At 57.3% G+C, this 18,490-nt stretch overlaps 6 protein-coding genes across 6 annotated transcripts; all 6 read left to right on the forward strand.

The window, feature by feature from the left end:
- Positions 1 to 138: 138 nt before the first annotated feature.
- On the forward strand, positions 139 to 780 carry WHR41_07042 (uncharacterized protein; the record flags this gene model as incomplete). Its single annotated transcript, XM_069375647.1, has 1 exon — positions 139 to 780. One exon carries the CDS (start codon positions 139 to 141, stop codon positions 778 to 780), a length of 642 nt encoding a protein of 213 aa, XP_069227617.1.
- A 2,409-nt stretch (positions 781 to 3,189) lies between these two features.
- Positions 3,190 to 7,518, forward strand: WHR41_07043 (uncharacterized protein; the record flags this gene model as incomplete). The annotated part of the gene is made up of 1 exon (XM_069375648.1): positions 3,190 to 7,518. One exon carries the CDS (start codon positions 3,190 to 3,192, stop codon positions 7,516 to 7,518), a length of 4,329 nt encoding a protein of 1,442 aa, XP_069227616.1.
- A 1,340-nt stretch (positions 7,519 to 8,858) lies between these two features.
- WHR41_07044 (uncharacterized protein) lies at positions 8,859 to 10,577 on the forward strand (the record flags this gene model as incomplete). The annotated part of the gene is made up of 2 exons (XM_069375649.1): positions 8,859 to 9,113; positions 9,165 to 10,577. 2 exons carry the CDS (start codon positions 8,859 to 8,861, stop codon positions 10,575 to 10,577), a joined length of 1,668 nt encoding a protein of 555 aa, XP_069227650.1.
- Positions 10,578 to 10,820: 243 nt separating this feature from the next.
- Positions 10,821 to 13,081, forward strand: WHR41_07045 (uncharacterized protein). The gene is made up of 5 exons (XM_069375650.1): positions 10,821 to 11,110; positions 11,162 to 11,392; positions 11,446 to 11,624; positions 11,678 to 11,950; positions 12,002 to 13,081. The coding sequence occupies exons 1-5, from the start codon at positions 10,898 to 10,900 to the stop codon at positions 12,978 to 12,980; spliced, it is 1,875 nt and encodes a 624-aa protein (XP_069227615.1). The 5' UTR covers positions 10,821 to 10,897; the 3' UTR covers positions 12,981 to 13,081.
- A 957-nt stretch (positions 13,082 to 14,038) lies between these two features.
- On the forward strand, positions 14,039 to 17,281 carry WHR41_07046 (uncharacterized protein). The gene is made up of 2 exons (XM_069375651.1): positions 14,039 to 15,792; positions 15,848 to 17,281. Exons 1-2 carry the CDS (start codon positions 14,481 to 14,483, stop codon positions 16,876 to 16,878), a joined length of 2,343 nt encoding a protein of 780 aa, XP_069227614.1. The 5' UTR covers positions 14,039 to 14,480; the 3' UTR covers positions 16,879 to 17,281.
- Positions 17,282 to 17,846: 565 nt separating this feature from the next.
- Positions 17,847 to 18,224, forward strand: WHR41_07047 (uncharacterized protein; the record flags this gene model as incomplete). Its single annotated transcript, XM_069375652.1, has 1 exon — positions 17,847 to 18,224. One exon carries the CDS (start codon positions 17,847 to 17,849, stop codon positions 18,222 to 18,224), a length of 378 nt encoding a protein of 125 aa, XP_069227613.1.
- Positions 18,225 to 18,490: the final 266 nt, after the last annotated feature.

Below are 18,490 nucleotides of genomic sequence, written 5' to 3' on the forward strand. Positions count from 1 at the left end.
GTGCTAGGTAGGCTCGCCGCTGCTGTCAACCGTGATCGCGACTTTCGCGGCTCAAGTCAAACTTCAAGAATACAGTAAGCTCGACCACGACGGCAGCGCTCAAATTGACTGCTCTACATCTTCACTCAACGAGCAGCCATGTCCTCCTTCGCCGCCCTCAGCGCAGCGGCGCAAGACCGCAAATCCCGCCTCGCACAGCTCAAATCGCTGAAGCGCAAGCAAGCCGAGCCGAGCGAAGAGCCTACAGACGACGACGGACAGCCAGTTCCGAAGTCACCGCGCAAAGAAGCTACACCTGACGACGCATCACGGTACCTCTCTGGGCGCAACTACGATTCTGAGACAAAAGGGCCTCGACTGGGGTTTGAGAACGCGCCTGACGAGGGACAAGAAACGCTCGAGCAGAAGGCCACGCAGCTTGCTGCTGAGAGCAAGAGGCAGGCTGAGGAGGAAGAGCAGAAGGATGCGCCGCTTGATTTGTTCAAGCTACAGCCGAAGAAACCTAACTGGGACTTGAAAAGAGATTTGGATCGCAAGATGGAGGTGCTAAACGTGAGGACGGACAACGCGATTGCGCGGCTAGTGAGGGAGAGGATTGCGAAGCAGAAGGAAGCCGCGAAAGCTAGGGCTGGCGGTGCAGCCCCAAATGGAGGCGACGGTGACGCGGCAGGCATTGAGGGGGCCACGTTGGTCGAGGCCACGAATGTGAGAGAGCGTGAGGACGAGGAGGATGCTCGCAGGGAGCGCGAAGAAGACGCGGCATTGTTGGATGGGAGCTGAGAAACGCAAGGCCAGCAATAACACGTGAGGCACATTCATGAGCGCGAACGGCGCCCACATGGCAAAGCTCCAACAACGTTGGACTGCGCCTTTACCGCTTTCTCGAAGCCCTGCATAAGCGCGAAGCGCCTTTGATTGTCAGCATGAAGATTGGGGCGTGGCTTTTGCTCTCAATCGGCGATTAGAGCTGGACGGCCGCGGCCTCTGTGATGGTGCATTCCTATTGCAGGTGCCGCACGTGCTTGACGAGTGAGATATTGACAGGCTGAAGGTCTGTGCAGGCGGACTGCACAGCTATCACGCAACATGGGGGAGTGCAGTGGTGTGGTGTGAGCAGGCAACAGATACAAGCTACAAAGGCAATCCGACACGACCGGCCAAGGGGCTGTCATGCCGTGATGGAGAGAGTACACGGTACCTGTATTTATTAGACGATCCCGGAGAAGGCTAGCGCTTCAAAGTGACATGTCGTTATAAAGTTTCAATTACGAGAGCTGGGAGCCTCATCAAATAAGCACCACGCCTTCCATATGCTGAGTTCGGTCGTCCCAGTGGCAACCGTGTCTTCATCCTGTCTCGTGCGCAAGGTGGGATGTCCCGGTTGCGAAATGCGCTCGTGCGTGGTCGACTGCGGGCGGTGCAGGTGGCTCGTACTGCCGCGGATCAGGCTTGCCGATAGTGAGGCACACGGAGCTGCAAGAGGCATGCTGCCAATACTCGATGCCGGGGCGCCCTTCCGCGTGAAGCGAACGAGCGCACATATCCTCTCCTGCGTCGCAATAATATACGGCTGTGCGCGACGGACGCCATGGCGGCGCATGAGGAGACATAGACGGTCACGGGCAGGCCGCCGTAATTGATTACGACAGTCACGATAGAGACGGTGCGCCTCCCGTCAAACTTTTCTGCCTCCCACAGTGAAGGTCTCACACGAGCAGGCGAACCAGCTCGCTTAGTTGCATCCGCATGTCCAACATCCCGTCCCCACCTGCTCCTCCCCCAAGGTACCCCTCACGCTACCCCGTCCTGAGTGGACGAGCGGGCCAAGCCGAGCAAAGGCACGCCTCTGCAGGACTGTAGATCAGTGTCTCGTCACTGGCCAGCCATCTCCTCGGGATAGAGGTGCTGAGAGGGAGGGGCTGCAATTCGAGCGCAAGTGATCACCGAGCGCTTCTCCCAGCAGCGACAGCGCTACTAGCCGAGAGCGTCGCGCAACGGAGATGGTGCCGCGAGAGTTGCAGGCAGCGCGCGATGGGCTCCGTCTCGACTCCCACGCTCCCACCACCACGAGCAGATGTAAGCGTCAGCGCGAGCCGCCTCGCCTGTCACCTGCTGTGGCCCAGCGCGGCCAGGGACGGGCAGGGTCCCGGTACGGAAGCAAGCGAAAGCAAGAAAAGGCGCGATAGGCGCCGCTGCTGAGCCCCAGACCCCCAGCGCTGCAGGCGTTCTGGCGCGCGGGCGAAGTCAGCGATGTCATCGAGATGCTCGCTCGGTTCGCACGTCGCGCTGCATCGAGGGAGCGTCCGAGCGCAGGCGACAAGGCGGTTGTGTCGCGAGAGGGCGGCGATCGGCGCTGCGGCCACTCGTTCGCTGCTGGACGCGGGCGCGGAGCCAGTCAGGCGAGGGAAGGGCAGGCAAGGGCTTAAGACATGCAGGGAGCTTGGCGCTGCCTTCGACCGTCCCAACGCTCGCCGGGCGGCGGCCAGCGTCGAGTCGGGCGTGCGCGCAGCAGCAGCAGCAGCAGCAGCAGCAGCAGCAGGAAGACCCCTACACACACACTGCTGCTCACGGTCGCCACCCACACACCCGGCGACTTCTCACGTGCAAGCGACGGGCGCGGCGGGCAGCATCGCCGGCGCGCGCGTGTGTCTGTGAAGTCTCTACTGCGCTGGGCCGGCGCTGGCTCTGATATCGGTTGACTCGCGGCCCCAGCGCGCGGCGACTGCGCGCCTAGCTCGCTCTCAATCCTCCACTGCTGCCCCACACTTGAGTCCTCGACGCTGCCTTTAGCTCGCCCATCACCTCGACGTCAGTCGCCCGCCCTCGTCCTCGACGCCGCCGCCTACCCTCCTTCTGTCCCTGCGACTGCCCTGCGTGCCCGCCTGCCTTCATCCTCGCCCCATCGCCGCGCTAGGCCTCACGTGCAGACGCACCCCGTCTGCCCCACGCCACGCCAGAGTCTACTTCTCGCTCTCCAGGCCCGGCGCCGAGCGACCCGCCCCGTTCTGCCCTCCTACCATGATACGGCCGCCCTAAACGACTCCGACCACACAACCATCACTCAATGTCCAACCGAACCCAGTGCGGCTAACACCCACTCGAGGCCATCCCCCGTCGTTCTCGCGGCCTGAAGGACGCCGTCTCGCTGGTCTGGAACGGACATTCGACGAACCCCACGTGCAGGAAGCGATGTCAACAGATCCTGCGGCCGGCGAGCAGGACAGGCAAAATGGAGGCCTGGCGCCGGACAACACCACAAAACAAGACAAAGACAGCACACCGCGCTCCGAGGTGCCGCTCTCTGTCCGAGTGACTCCCTCGGGGTCGCGTGAGTCGACTCCGATAACCGACTACTTTGCACACAACCCGGCGGATGCGGAGCCACGCCATCGGCAGGGGCCTGGATCTGCCTCTGGATCCGTCTCCTCTCCTCGCCTATCGGCTTTCTCAAACCATGCGCGGTCTCCTGGCAAGCCTCCGGTGCCCACGGTTGCGGTGGCATCGCCAGCATCCGAAAGGCCCGCACCACAGCGAGACCCGTCTAGTTTGACGTCGAAAAGCATGGAAAGTACGGACAGCACGGCCACACTCAAGCCTGCTCCTGCTTCTGTAGTAGCGGCACGACCACGTCCAGCCTATCCCAACCAATCCTTTGCGGCTTTGCAAGGCTTTCAATATCCACACCGAGGGCACCCACCCACGCTGCGACAACGGAGCTCGCACCCTTCTCAGATCCTCACCTTCTCGTCCGCAATCGCATCTTTACACCAGTCCGGCTCGCGCACCGTGGGTAATTCCCCGGCCGCAACACCTGGCCATGGTTTGTTCACCCCGGCTGTCGATCCACCTTCTCACGAGGATTGGGAATCACCCGCCACCCCTGGAACCTACGCCAGTCCTTTCTTGCATTTCACCCATCGACAAGCGCCCAAAGAGACCCACGTAGCCGACGTCGACGTCGATCCCGTATCTGGACGCAAGCTCATCAATCACTATGAGATCGTCGATGAACTTGGACGCGGCACCCACGGAAAAGTCAAACTCGGAAGAGACTTGCAGACCCAGGACTCCCATGTTGCGATCAAGATCGTGGAGAGATACTCCAAGAGAAGAAGACTCGGTAAGCTTGGAAATGCCGAGGACAAGGTGAAAAAGGAAGTCGCCATTCTCAAGAAAGCAAGGCATCCCAATGTCGTTGCTCTTCTGGAGGTCATTGACGACCCCTCGCGCAAAAAGGTCTACATCGTTCTGGAATGGGTAGAAAGAGGCGAGATCGCGTGGCGCGTCAAGGCACCGAAAGAGGTTGCTATTGTCGAGGCAAGACGCTACGAAAGGGAAAAGAGAGAGATTCCGAACCCACAATTCGATGCAGAAGATGATGCTGTGCTCGCCGAAGCCCAGAAGCGTCTTCGGCGGCAAAAGCGTGCATTGATTCGGACTGCTCGTAGAATGAGGCAGGAGGCGTCACAGAACGTGCATGCATGGAGTCACGAAATGGGTGACGATGGAAGCGACGACTCCGACGACGATCGTCTGTCAAGGGTCTCGACTGCAACTGCAGACTCTTTGCCATCGGAGGTCAACATTGCAAAACTCATGGCTGCTGCCGGCCGACGCATCTCTCGAACCGCGTCACCTCTACCTGTCACTTCACCCATGCCGACTATCCCCCAAGCACAGGAGACCGGCTCTTTCTTGACGCTCACGGAAGAGCGGCCATACGAGGAGCCCGCCATGATGCTCTCGAGCTCACCGCAGGAGGTGCACGACACATTTTCACACAAAAGTCTTGACGGAACCATGTACGGCGCATATGATTTCAGCTCTGGGGAGACTTCAAGAGTTCCTAGCGTTGCCAACAGCGTGCATGGTTCCGCGAACCCGAGTCGATCCAACACCGGTGACCTGGCACAAGTCGCGAACGAAGTGCTCGAAAGCGACTTGAACCCGGAACTGGAGTACGTCCCTTGCATGACGATGCAGAACGTCCGTGTGGCCTTCCGGGATACCTTGCTTGGCTTGCAGTATTTGCATTATCAGGGCATCGTGCACAGAGACATCAAGCCCCCAAACCTTCTCCAGACCATCGATCACCGGGTTAAGATCTCAGACTTCGGCGTGTCATATCTAGGAAGACCCTTGCATGACGAGGAAGCACCGGAAGAATTGAGCGAGAACGAGGCTCGCGATCTCGACGATGAAGCGAAGGAGCTTGCGAAGACGGTCGGCACGCCAGCGTTCTTCGCGCCGGAGCTGTGCATCACAGAGTTCATGGACGACCCACCTCCAGTGACGAAGGCGATTGACGTCTGGGCTCTTGGCATCACTCTCTTTTGCATGCTCTACGCGCGGACTCCGTTTGTCGACAACGAGTTTGTGGTCATGCGGCAGATCGCCGATGAGGATATCTACATTCCCAGGAAGAGACTACTGCCCATCAACACGAAGCCGCAGTCACGACCAAGCTCACACAGCCGTGTCTTTCCGCCCGCTGGACTCGGGAAACGACACGAGCTCGACCTCATCTACGAAGAGATTGATGACGACTTGCACGACTTGCTCAAGCGTCTGTTGACCAAAGATCCGCGTAAGCGCATCACGCTGGAGGAAGTCAGACATCATCCCTGGGTACTGGCAGACCTGCCCAACAAGTATAGTTGGCTGGAAGAGACCGACCCTAACCGCCAGTCACAAGGCAAGAAGATCGAGGTCTCGAACGAAGATGTCAACACTGCCGTCGTGCCCCTTCAGTGGGTGGAGCGTGTGCGCTCGGGCATCAAGCGAGTGGGTGAGCGACTCGGGTTTGGCAATGTCCTGCAGGGAAGGTCTAGGAGTGGCTCCAATGCAGGCGTAACAGGTTCTCAATCAGGCCCTCCATCGGCGAGCTCGTCTAGCAGTACGATCAGTCAAGATGCGAGGCGCTCAAGTCTCCGTGGCGACGAGAGCATCTTTTCGGCGCTGAAAGCCTCTAGAGAAGGCGATCATCCACTGTCAAGAAGTGTCACCGCCAGCCCGGAGACTGAGAAGCACGGCAACGGGTTCTTTGACCCTGACCCACCAAGACCTGAGTCGGTGGCATCAGTACTCTCTAGCAAGCATTCGATGTCGTCGCCAGCGAGGCCAAGCCCGCCAGAGCGATCACGGACAATCACATCGACTTCTGGCTCTGTGCGCACTGTGAAGCAGGCAGACATCAAGAGGACCAAGTCCCGCGAGTCGTTGCCTCCTTCGCCTGGCCTCCCCGGTACGCCCATGGCTCTCGAGTCTCCTGGTGGGTCAAACCTCGGCGGCCTGCTCGGTGGCGCCGGTCGACGCATTCTTAAGACAGTACGCGAAAGGTCTGCGGCGCGCTCTCAACAATCTGACCATCGCGGCCGTTCTGCCATCCGCGAGGGCTCAACCGAGTCATTAGATCCACACGCCGGGCCAAGCCTTGCAGTGAGCCAGACATCCGCCGCGGGGCATGTCGACTTGCCGGAAGCCCTGAGGGACATCAAACCTACCGCGAGCGCGAACAACAGTCCGCGAGCAAGCCCCGCTGCATCTCGAGCGCAATCTGTCGTGTCGGGGTCGTCAACGCGTCTGAGGCCAAGCGCGGGCACCCTCTCGCGCAAGTCCTCCAATAGCTCGATCAAGTCACTCAGGTCGAATACCAGATCATCAGTCGCGTCGCAACACGGGAACGACGAGACGCCTGTCAAGCAGGCACCTCGAGTCATTCCCACTGAGTCTGAAGACTGGCAGCGCGCAGATGACGAGCGCATCCGCAGACTACAGAGGGAAGGCGAAGAGGCCGAGGCTGAGAGACAAAGCCACACTTCCCGCCCGGAGAGCTCGTTGCGCGACCGCAGATGCCCGTCCAGTCCAGACGACCACAACCGAGCCCGCGCCGAATGGCAGCGTTCCGTCGCCGCCGACGGATCCCACGTAGCCTCGCACGAGACCAGCCCAACCGGCCACGCCGGCCAGCTCCCGCCCTCCCTCGTCTCCAGCTCCTCCGACTTCGGCTCCGCCGTCTCAATGTCCGTCTCCAACCCCTCCATCCCCTCCGTCATCTCCGAGGCCTCCTCCATCGACCCCGTCGAAGGCCAACCGATCGAAGAGCTCGACGCAAAGCACTCCGACTCGACGCTCAACGGCGCCGACGCCACGGTCAAGCCCTCCTTCCGCGCCGAGCTCATCGAAGACGAAGAAGGCTACTCCCCGGACCAGGAAGAGACGATCCTCGACAGCGAGGTCGAAGACGGCTCCGACTACGAGAGCAGCTCCGACAGCGACGGCGGCCTCGTCATGCGCCGCCGCCGCTCCGGCGGCGGCAAGAACTTGCCCTCGACGTCCCCGCGCCACAGCAGCCTCGCCGCGGCGCTCGAGGCCGTGCACTCGAAGCAGAGGCGGGGCACGGGCCTGTCGCGGGGCTCGAAGCGCAGTTCGCGCAGCGGGAGCAACAATACTATGAAGAAGGTGCGGACGCGCGATAGCGAAGACGAGAGGGCGCGGGAGGATATCCAGGAGGAGTGAGGGTTGTTGTTTTTGCTTTTTTCTTTTTCTTCGTGTGAATTGTTGAAGTCCGAGGAGGGACGTTTTTGCTTACTTGCATGAGAAGAAGGGGAAGAAGAAGAGAGCACACAAAAGGAACAGGTTAGATTGGTGGGGTGAGGTGGGTTGGGGATCTTCTGTCTTGTTTACCGCATATCGGGCTCGCCGCTCAGGGGTGGATGGGACTTGTATCAGTTTGCGAACGAACGAACGATGGACCGAACAGGGAAAGAAAAGATGGCTGGGGAGGGGGAGCATTTTGTCCACTTCACTCTACTTCTCTTCTCTTGTCTTCTTTTGTTAGACGCACGGGAGGAACTTAGCTAGCTTCTCTGCCTTACTTTACTTTTCCTTCTTTCTTGATCTTTTCACGAGGAGTGTATAGATGAGAACGAGCCGAGGCGAGAATTTACAGCAAGCTAGCAAGCAAAGCGCTCTCGCGAGGCGGGTTTGTTTGGTCGTTTGTTTGTTTGTTTTATCTAGTGAGCATGGCGCGTGCGTTTCTGATCTTGATCATTTGCTTCTCTTCTGATTTGTGTTTTTATGTCTGGTTTTGGGTGGTTCATCGTGTTCGAAGTATCAGACTGAGGGACTATGATCGATGTTTGCGCTCCTCTGCTGTTCACGTTGCATTTGCTGGCTGAGGAGGTGCGGGTCGGGCTGGAGGGCTTGCAGATTGCATGGAGGCGTGCGTGGTGTGAGTGTGTGTAGGTTATATTTAGAATACATGGAGAGAATGGAGAATCAATCGCCGCTCTAATCGTCGTGACTATTATTCTGGGGCTTCATTCTGGGACGAGCCGGAGGACGTTAGTGAAGGGGCGGTGTTTCGTTTCAGTGTTCAGTCATTCTTGTGTTTCTAATCACGGTGCTAAACAAGGGCAGCCTTGTTATTATGGTCAATTTGACGGCAGCCAGTAAAATTCCAGCTTGCCATCAGCTACCTACAGGTCTACATGGACAGCCAATGCTTCGGCGATCCTTAAGGACTACGTTGAGGCTATCTGTTCTGCTGACCACTTACAGGAACTAGGACGAATCAGGAACCAAAGCGACCTCATGCGTATACTTTCTTTATCCCTTTATCACCAGACCTATCCTTCCCGTGCAGGCACGTCAGAGTCACTGTAGTACCAACTTTGCCCTATTCGAAGCGAGCCAATTGATGTTCTATATATCGAGACCCAACAATCGCCTTATCCTTCAGCCTCGATACGTAGCCATGGCGAAGCTGTCGATATTATTGGCTCTTGAATTTATTAATCGACGAGGTTTGCGATGGTGAAACAGGTTTTGGGTACTGAGATTTTCATACCATCCCTATGTCTTTGTCATTTGTTGCGACCACGACGGTGATCGTCACGGCGTCAGTCACGAGTATATACTACAATACCACCACGTTTGGGGCGGCACCTACCAACAGTCTTGAGAATGGAGACTATCTAACGGAAGACTTTGTTCAAATTGTCGAGGATTTGCCGCAAACATGCGACAGCATTTACGACCTTATTATTCGAAACGGTAGCTGGAATGGCAATGGAAATCTAGAGTCCAATCCCGACATCGCAGGGATCGGGGTATGTTAGCAATGTGACACTGTGGCGATATCCAATCTGACCCAACGAAAGACCATCCTCGCTTTCCTACTCACAGCCTACGCCGTGCTTCTGATCGCCGGCGTGTCCTACTTCGGCGGTTTCCTACCTGCCAAATTCATCCGGCGAGTCGACGAATATATGTTCAAGGTCCACAACGACAGCCAAAACAATCCGTGGAAAGAGATTCTGGAGAAAACGATGTTGTCGCTCAGCGATCAACAGCTGGTGTTCGGCCTTGCCGTCCTTGTCGCGGGCTTCTGTGAAATGGTGCGGGAGGACCTCTCGCTCTACCACTGGAACATGATCGTGTATCTGGCCTGGCTAAGCTCCTCGGTACACATCGCGTCGCTTACTATGCTGAGAGAGATGCCGAAGCAGAGCAAGAAGTTCCGGAACATTCGCGTGATTGGCATGCTGGTGCTGTGGGCACTGCTAGTGGCGGCTTCTTGGCCTACACGTCGGTCAAGCGAAGCTCGACTGTTGAGGGTGCCGGTGAGATGCCTCTGGAGTATGCGAGTGTGGACACAAGAGGAGACCCGCCCATTTCTGGAAAATCTCAATTTCAGCTGGCTGCTTTCCCTCTTGATGCTCTTTGGCACTTACGTCTGGAAGCTGCTCCAGCTGTTCGCCTCGTCCGACGGCTGGGTACGCAAATATATCCGCGCGAAACCGGAGGCGGCAATGGAGCGAACAATGCGGTGTCTGGCTCGAACAGACGCTCGAGCCGTATGGCTGAGATGGCCAGCTCGCAAGCTGGTCACTGTCGTCTATGTCATCTTCGTCTCCGTTGCCGAGGTCGCCGAATCATTCGTCGCATGCCTCATATACTTGGCTTTCGCGCTGCCCTGGGGAATCCTCAATCTCTTCCATAATCATGCTAAGATCGGCCACGAGACGCGACACGGCGAGGCCATACTGACCTTCGGGCAGCTCATCCCGCTTTTCTTACTCGTCTTGCCCCTTTTGGAGCTCATTGAGTCTGCAATATTCAGCAAGTGCAAGCTCCATGCCTTTCGCCCATCCAAATCCGAGTCTTCGTCAGAACCTAGCACTCCAGATGTTCTCAAACAACAAGACCGCGAGAGATCACAGAAAGGGTACAATAACCTCACCGCAGCACTTCTCGCCAACGAGCCAAATTCTGACTCCAAGCTTCCCAAGGATGGCGAGTCTCGCCCTCACGACCCAGTCGTCGATCACGTCACCGAGGCATATGCTTTCAAGGTCTTGACATGGGTCTTCCTACTGGGCTGTGCAGTCGTCAGTCTGGCGATACTGGCTGTCGGCCCAGTGTGGGACATCATCCCCGAGCACGATACTATCTCAGACTCGGACAATCGTGGAAGCCGTGCTCCTTATATGGTAACGGGATTGATATGCGCTGTGTTTACTTGGTTCGCGTTCGCGGCTTGCATCACGCTGTGCAGTCGGAAGTTGAGCTAGATTTTGGCGTCGGGGGTGGCTCCTTCGGATTTAGAAAGATATATAGAACACAAACACACTTCCATCTCAACGGAGGTCCAGGAAAGGTCGAAATCTGCTGATTCGCAATAGTCGTTGTTGGGAAATCAAAGTGTAATGTGGCTGCAAGGGTGAGGTCTCGAAGGCAGCACGGACCCTGGCTGACTTCCAACGTCGGGTCTTCGTCCACGGCCTTGATTCCAATGTCACACCCAACGATGGTGCTGCGAAGCGAATAACAAATGTATCTTGGGCATGTCGTCAATGGTTGAAATCAAGATCAGGCTATCGAATCATTGAAAATGCCAGCGCCAAACCCCGCCGGCCGCCAGGAGGCGCGGACAGCCTCCCTTCAGGGTCCCAACTGGACGCTTGTCTTGGGCGTCCTCCTTGCGCTTCGCATCACTAATGCCTTGAGCATCAAGACCTTTTTCCAGCCAGACGAATATTTCCAGTCATTGGAGCCAGCATGGCGCATCGCTTTTGGTCGAGACAGTGGCGCTTGGGTCACTTGGGTAAGTAACGCCGGCTTGACCAAGGTGACTTCACTCCTGACGTTGATATAGGAATGGCGAGAGGGTCTTCGTACAGCCATACATCCTTGGGTCTTCGCCATGGTCTACAAAGTTACAGATGCCATGTCAACACTTGAAGGTGCCAGTCGCAGCACAAGAGCACACGATTTGCTGATCGCACCAAAAATCGCTCAAGCCATCTTCGCCGCCGTGATGGACCTCTTTACTTGGAAGTTGGGACAGCGAATCTACGGATCGGCTAGCCCGACATCACTTGCAGCGGTGAGTTAGGGATGAATGAAAGGAGTGGGTTAGGCTAATAGTGAGACTCCCAGCTTGCGTTGACTGTCTTCAGCCCGTGGCAGTGGTACACGTCTACACGGACATTCGCCAATTCATTTGAAACCACTTTGACTATTGTCGCACTCTATGCTTGGCCGTGGGAATGGTTTCTTGGTGCTCCTGCTAACAGTGGAGCACCGATCAATGTTCTGGACGATGGGCCGTCTCTTGAGTACTATGCCCCTTGTATTGATGTTCGGAGGACCATTACTGACCAACAAATAGACTCAAAGATTTCTTGGAAGGCAATCAGGACGATGCATCATCACAAGCCTCTGATTCAACCAAGGGCAACTCCACGACTGGCGATGCTACGCCGACTCCGTCTGCCGACTTTCCGCGCTCGAGGCTGTACGTTGCTTTGGCTGCAGCAGCATTGGCCTGTATTTTGAGACCAACCAACATCATCATTTGGATTACGATTGCCGTCATCACGATGGCCAAACATAGCAACACGACGAGATCCATTATGCTGGTGCAGAGTGCGGTTGTAGTCGGGTACGTCTCGCCATGGTTTCTTCTCATTCGATGATGCTGACCCTATCGCAGTACCGTCGTCCTCGTAAGTTCCCTCCTCGTTGACCAGAGCTTTTACGGAACATGGACCATTCCACCTCTCCGGTTTCTCTACCTGAACATCATGCAAGATTTGGCCGTCTTCTATGGGCGAAACAGAGTCGACTACTACTTTACCGAGGGTCTCCCATTGCTCTTGACTACAGCACTCCCCTTTGCTGGCATCGGTCTTTGGACAGCTCTCAGATCTGGTCTGGACCGCCCGCAATTTGCAGGCTACGTGGAACGTCAAACGCTGCGAACTCTCGCTCTCGTCGTTGTCACGACAGTCCTCGCATTCAGCATGATCGCACACAAAGAGATGCGCTTCATCTACCCGCTGCTGCCTATCCTCCACGTGCTAGCTGCAAAACCGCTCGCGAGCTTCTTCAGGCCGTTCCCAATGCCAAAGTCCTACGCGCGGCTTGGCCTTCTGCTTCTCGGACTTACCGTGAATATTTACATTGCTGCGTACGTCAGTACTGTCCACCAACGCGGCGTCATCGATGTTATGCATTTTCTTCGGCACAAAGCCGAGACGGAAAACGGCGGAGTCCGCAACATCACCGTCGGCTTCTTGATGCCATGCCACAGCACGCCCTGGCGAAGCCATTTCGTCCACCCTGAGATCGACGCCTGGGCTTTGACCTGCGAGCCGCCCATCAACGTTGCGCGCGAAGACAGGGCAGAATACCTCGATGAGGCGGACATCTTCTACATGCATCCTGGGGGCTGGATCGACAGGTACATGGCAGACCGCAAGAACATCCTCTCGCAATCGAGCGTCGCAAGCGAAGAGGAAGGACGCCGAGCATGGCCCGAGTACCTGGTGTTTTTCGAGCAGCTGGAGCCGGTGATGAACGCCGTGCTGGAAGGCACGAAATACACCGAGTGCTGGCGCGGGTTCAACACGCACTGGCACGACGATAACCGGCGCAGGGGGGACGTGATCGTGCAGTGCTTGCGGGAATAACACCGTAGCACAATGGGCGCAAATTGCCCACTGCAGTAGTCAATCAACCTCACCATTCTCACCTACCTCTCTCCAGAGCCACACCCTAACATCACCACACCCCACTAGCCCAGGCACCAGCAGCTCAAGCCACGCTCCGACGACCTACACAGCCTCACCGGGCGCCCGTATGATGAAACGCCACGCACGCAGCAGCAGCAGCGAAGCCGGCAAGTCGGCTTCTCGAAGGCAGCAGAGGTGGAGCGCGACGGCCCTGTAAGGCCATAGGGCGACGAGCGCGTCGAGAGAGGTGGTCGAATTCGCGCGCTCTGATGTGCCGCGTGCGTGGCTGTGTTCGTCTGCCCGTCCGGTGGGTTGTGTGGATTGACTTCTGGCGTGCGCTAGCGGAGCGTGCCCGGAGGGGGGCTGTGCAACTTTGCAAGGTACCAACCGCGTGATGCGTTTCATGATGGGACTTTTCCGTGGGAGCGGCGGCACGGGAGGGTGATTTTGTGCCTTTGGGCGTATGTGCGGTGACGTTTGTTGTTTTTGTTGGAATGCATGTCAGATGTGTTGTTGTTTGGGTGTTGGTTTGGTGAGGTCTGATGAGGTGCGGTGGGAGGAGAGAGAGGCTAGGGGAGGGAGCCGAGATTTGCCCTCTGTGGAGCTGTTGGTGCGAGATAATCACCGTTGTTTGGCGGTAGATGCATCTTGCTGAATATAGTAAGAAGTCAACATTAGGCCGGCGCAAATAGGCAACTCTGTTCCTGTGTCATGTGAATCTTTGAGTTGACAGCACGGCGATCTTTGGTCGGAGGCGGGATGACCTGCAGCGAGCTGAACGCCTGGAGGTGCTCAGGCAGCAAGACGCTGACCGGTGTGGGGTCGATGTGGAGTCGGGCCAGTGCATGTCGGGCTGCCGACGGGATGATTCACGCAGCGAACAAGCCCGAACTGCTGCTGTATCGACCGCCCACGCCTGTCTCGCTATCGCGCATGAACCGCATGCGCGCCAGACCAGCCGCGTCCACTGGCCGACTAAGCGTGCCCTCGCCGGCCCCCGCTGCGTCGCTGTGTCGTTGCGCGACCCGGCGCCAGAGGGCTGAGCATCGATCGTGCAGCGGCGGCAGCAGCCGTCGACGCCTGTAGAGACGGCTCACCTCGCTGCGCCTCCTTCACTTCCTCCCGCCAGCGTATGAGCGTGCACGCGACGTCACGTTACCCGGCGGCCCTGCTTAGACGCAATCCTTCGTGCGCGACACACAGACTCGACACTCCAGTACGCAGACACCGCTCGGCTCGCAGCATTGCACGACGTGCGCTGTGCTGTGCTGTGCTGCGCCCGCTTCCACTTCCACTCCAGCTTAGCGCCGCCCACTGGCCGAACCTTTTGCCTGCCCTGCCCGTCTCAGGTGTCCGAACCTCTCGCGCGCTGCGCTCGCGTGTTCCCAAGGCTCCCAGGATAGCATCAGCCTCGCACCCTCGCCCGACCGCCCGCCTGCACCGCAACTCCCGACCACTATGGATCCCAACTCGCGTGGCCGCTCGCCCTCGGCCAACAATGCCTCCCATTTAAGGCACACGCCCTCCGCCTCACCGCACCCGCCTTACAACCAATCCTTCGTTGATACCAACCTACTTTCTGCCGACCACTCCTTCCAGAACCTCCACAACTCCGCTCCCGCCGGCCTCACACAAGGCCTCCAGCAACCTCAGCCAGACTACTCGTTGGGGCAGTACAACACCTTCAAAGAGCAGCAACAACCACAGCAGGTGCCCATCGTGCCTTCTCAAAACAACGACGTGTCGAATCATACCTTCCTGCAGTCCTCGCAGGTCGGCGACAACCTTTACGGGTTCAACCAGGCCGCTCAGGGCAACAACCACCTCTCGCCCGGCGCCATTGACCACAACATTTCTTCCGGCGCGAATAGCGCAAACTCCAGCTTTCCTACTTTCGACTTCAACCAGCTGGACCAGAGCAACTCACTGGACCCTTCGCTGCTCGACCCTAGTGGAATCGACTTGCTTCAGCCGCAGCCAGCTCAGCTGGACAACAATCTAGACCCCATGGCGGCCGCTGCTATGCAATCGCACACTCCCACTCCTCCTCACCTCTTTCCCGAAGCCACGCATAGGAGTTCCGCAAGCCCAAGCCCACACGCATCGCCGAATCCCCAGCAAGGACACTTCCAAAGCATGAACAGGCCGCGAAATACTTCTGAGTCGCTCGATCCGTCGAGCGCAGCATATCCGCAGGGAAATGGCAACGAGTGGGCGAGCATGAGCAGCTACAGACCCCACCAGAGGTCACCTTCGGATCAACTGTCCGACATCTCGTCAGCGCATAACTCTCCGTACATGCAGACATTAGACAACCTCGACATCAACGCGCATTCTTCACCCATGCTCAATCCTTCTGCAGATCCTAGTTTCAACGATAGTCTTGGGCTCGGTCAATTCAGCCTGAACGACGGTCAGCACCCAGGTCAAAGCTACTACAGCCCCGGTCACAGCCCGCACATCTCCCCGAGACTCATGCCTCAACAAAGCGAGCTTCCTGCTTTTACTGCTGAGAACAACTATGGCATGGCGCCGGCCATGAGTGGACAGTTCATGCAGCCACATGACTCAGGCGACATGTTCCCTTCACTTGGTCAGGAGCCATTCCCGTCGTACAGCAATCAGCCAACGAGCCCCAGTGACCTCGGCGCGGCAGATCAGATGAGCCCGCCAGAAATCAGCATTGACTATGCGCCACCTGCGAAGAACAATAATATCTTCCCTCGCCCTAATAGTAACAACGACGATACGCTCAGCCCGCCATTGAGAAGTAAGCTCGTTCGTTGCGCAAGCCCGCCAATACTTTTGCTGACATTCTTCTTTAGATCCCAGTCGGCATCGCATGCGCGCGCAATCGGACTCTGCCGCCGGTTCACGACCAATGACCCCTTCCCTTTCCCGCGGACGATCGCCTTCACTGCAGCCACCCACTTCTCAAGGCTCGCTTGCTCCCTTCGACAACAATTCCGCCTCTTCACGATCGTCGTCTCCTGCGAGAGGCCGCAACGGATCTCTTTCATCCCGCAACCGCAGCTCTAGCAATGCATCAGACCGCGGCTACATTCTTGATCTCGCCAACCCAGAGCGGACGCCTTCCAACGGCGCAGACAAGGGCCGAATCCAGAAACACCCGGCCACCTTCCAATGCACTCTCTGCCCGAAACGCTTTACCAGAGCTTACAACCTTCGTTCTCACCTGCGCACACACACCGACGAGAGGCCTTTCGTTTGCACTGTCTGCGGCAAAGCCTTTGCTCGCCAACACGACCGCAAGCGTCACGAAGGTCTCCACTCCGGTGAGAAGAAGTTCGTCTGCCGCGGTACTTTACAAAGCAGCTCGCAATGGGGCTGCGGCCGCCGATTTGCCCGAGCAGACGCGCTCGGAAGACACTTCCGCTCAGAAGCCGGTCGCGTCTGCATCAAGCCCCTGCTGGACGAAGAAGCGGCCGAGCGGCGCAAAGCCTGGATGGAGGAGCAGCAGCAAGCGCAAGTGGCGGCCGGCCTCGTCGCACCGCAGCCCATGATGGCGCAGCCGCACATCGACATGAACCTGAACAACTTCCTTCCCGCCGCGCTGCTGCAGCAGTACCCGGCGCTCGCGGGCCTCGACTGGGGCGCCATCCCGCAGGGCCCGCCGCCGGACGAAGAAGTATACAGCGGCCGCAGCTCCTTCGACGCCTCCAGCGGCGGCGAGCTGCACGAGGACCTCAGCGAGAACGAGATGGGCGCGTACCCCGCCGACCAGAACATGGGCGGTATGGGCGGACACCAGAACTTCGGCATGCAGCAGCAATCGACGCAGGGCTTTGGTGGGAACCAGGCGGGAGACTACTTGAACGGCTTTGAAGGCCGATGACGAACGCGACGCGAACCACGTGCTTCTTCTTTTGTTAATCACGATTTCCGAGGCACCGCAGGCTGCTTGCGTGCTGTCCATGACTTGTGAACGCTATGCTATCTGTCTGCTTCGATACCACTGCTTGGCTTTGCGCTTGCACGCGCACAGGGATAGAGGATTGTTTGATTTCTATCGCTGATTCTGACAGAGTGCGAGGGTGATGGTTCTTTGTCTTTGCGATTTTATCTTGGTTTCCTTTTATACGCTTTTTTTGAGATACCACTTTCGCTGAGCTGCGCTGGAAGGGGGAGCGGCGAGCGGCGCTTTATCTTATTGTTTTTGCCTTGTTGGGTTTGGCTTTTGCTTGTTGAGCGAGACAGGATATCATATGAACACAACCGAGATGAAGCAGTCCGATCCATTACCGATTCCATCCGATATCGTCCATTTTCAAGCCGGCGGAAATTGCCTCTCGCGGGTCAAGGTGCTTCTGTGCAGCCCGAGTACTTGAATACGCCGGCCGTTCGAGAAAGTCAGGTAGATGGGCTTCACTGCTGCAGCGTACCTTCTTTAAGCGCCGACCAATCGAGCGCGCCACCTGGTTCTTTGCAGCTCAAGTCCTTTGATGTACCGGCTGTTCAAGTAGGTCACACGGGACCGTTCATTCGATAATGGTCGCGCCAGGCTTGCAGCAAAGCTGAGGTCCAAGGTTGTACAACCGGAGCCCGAAGCCACCGGTGTGCTGGCACTGTCGCTTAGACGCAACGTACGAGGCTGCTTACGGACGCGGGCGATGCATGAGAGGGGAGGTGTGGTGGGCTTCTCAGCCTGATTTCCTTCTTTCTTACAGCCTGGTAATATCCGTCCTTTGCTCCCTCGTGGACTTACTCTTGTCTCCACCTCACACGGAACAGATTCAGCGTTGCTGCATCCCACTTGTTCCAGTCGCAACCAGTGTTCTCACTCTTTTCGAGCAAATCTCAAACATGTCTGGCCCGTATCAAGCAGGACACAACTATCAAGGCAGCGTCATCAATGGCGGCCGCAACCACTTTGGCGACTATCATCACTACGGGCCTTCGCCTGATCAGCGGGCTTTGCAGACGCTCATTGACAGCCTGAGTTACCCGGGCATGAAGGATCGCAGGGACGCTTTGTCTGAAGCGTCGAGGGGAACGTACGAGTGGGCTTTTCTGGAGGGTGAGAACGAATTTTGGAACGGCCGCTGGTCTGGTCCTGACGGAGAAGTCAACGACTCATCCAAACCAGTCAACATGAACTTCAAAGCTTGGCTTGAGGGCGATGGAAATGGTCTGTTCTGTTTCATGGGCAAACCTGGCTCAGGAAAGTCAACATTGATGTAAGTATATCATTGGCAGGTGGTGATATCCAGGAGTACCTTCTGAACACGGTAGGAAACATCTGGACAGCAGGCCCGAGATGGATGGTCTCCTGCGCTCATGGGCTTCCGGCAATACACTCTTGAGAGCAAGGCACTTCTTCTGGCTGACAGGCCCCTCTGCGTCGAGAAGCCGTGAAGGTCTTTTGAGAAGTCTCCTCTCAGACATTTTTCGCGGTCTATCCAGGTCGGAAAGCCCCGCTGCTGTTGAAGAATTGAGACAAATATGTG

Source organism: Cladosporium halotolerans (genome assembly GCF_011745625.1).
Source record: "Cladosporium halotolerans strain TM138-S3 chromosome Unknown Sca25, whole genome shotgun sequence".
Lineage (NCBI taxonomy): Eukaryota > Fungi > Ascomycota > Dothideomycetes > Cladosporiales > Cladosporiaceae > Cladosporium > Cladosporium halotolerans.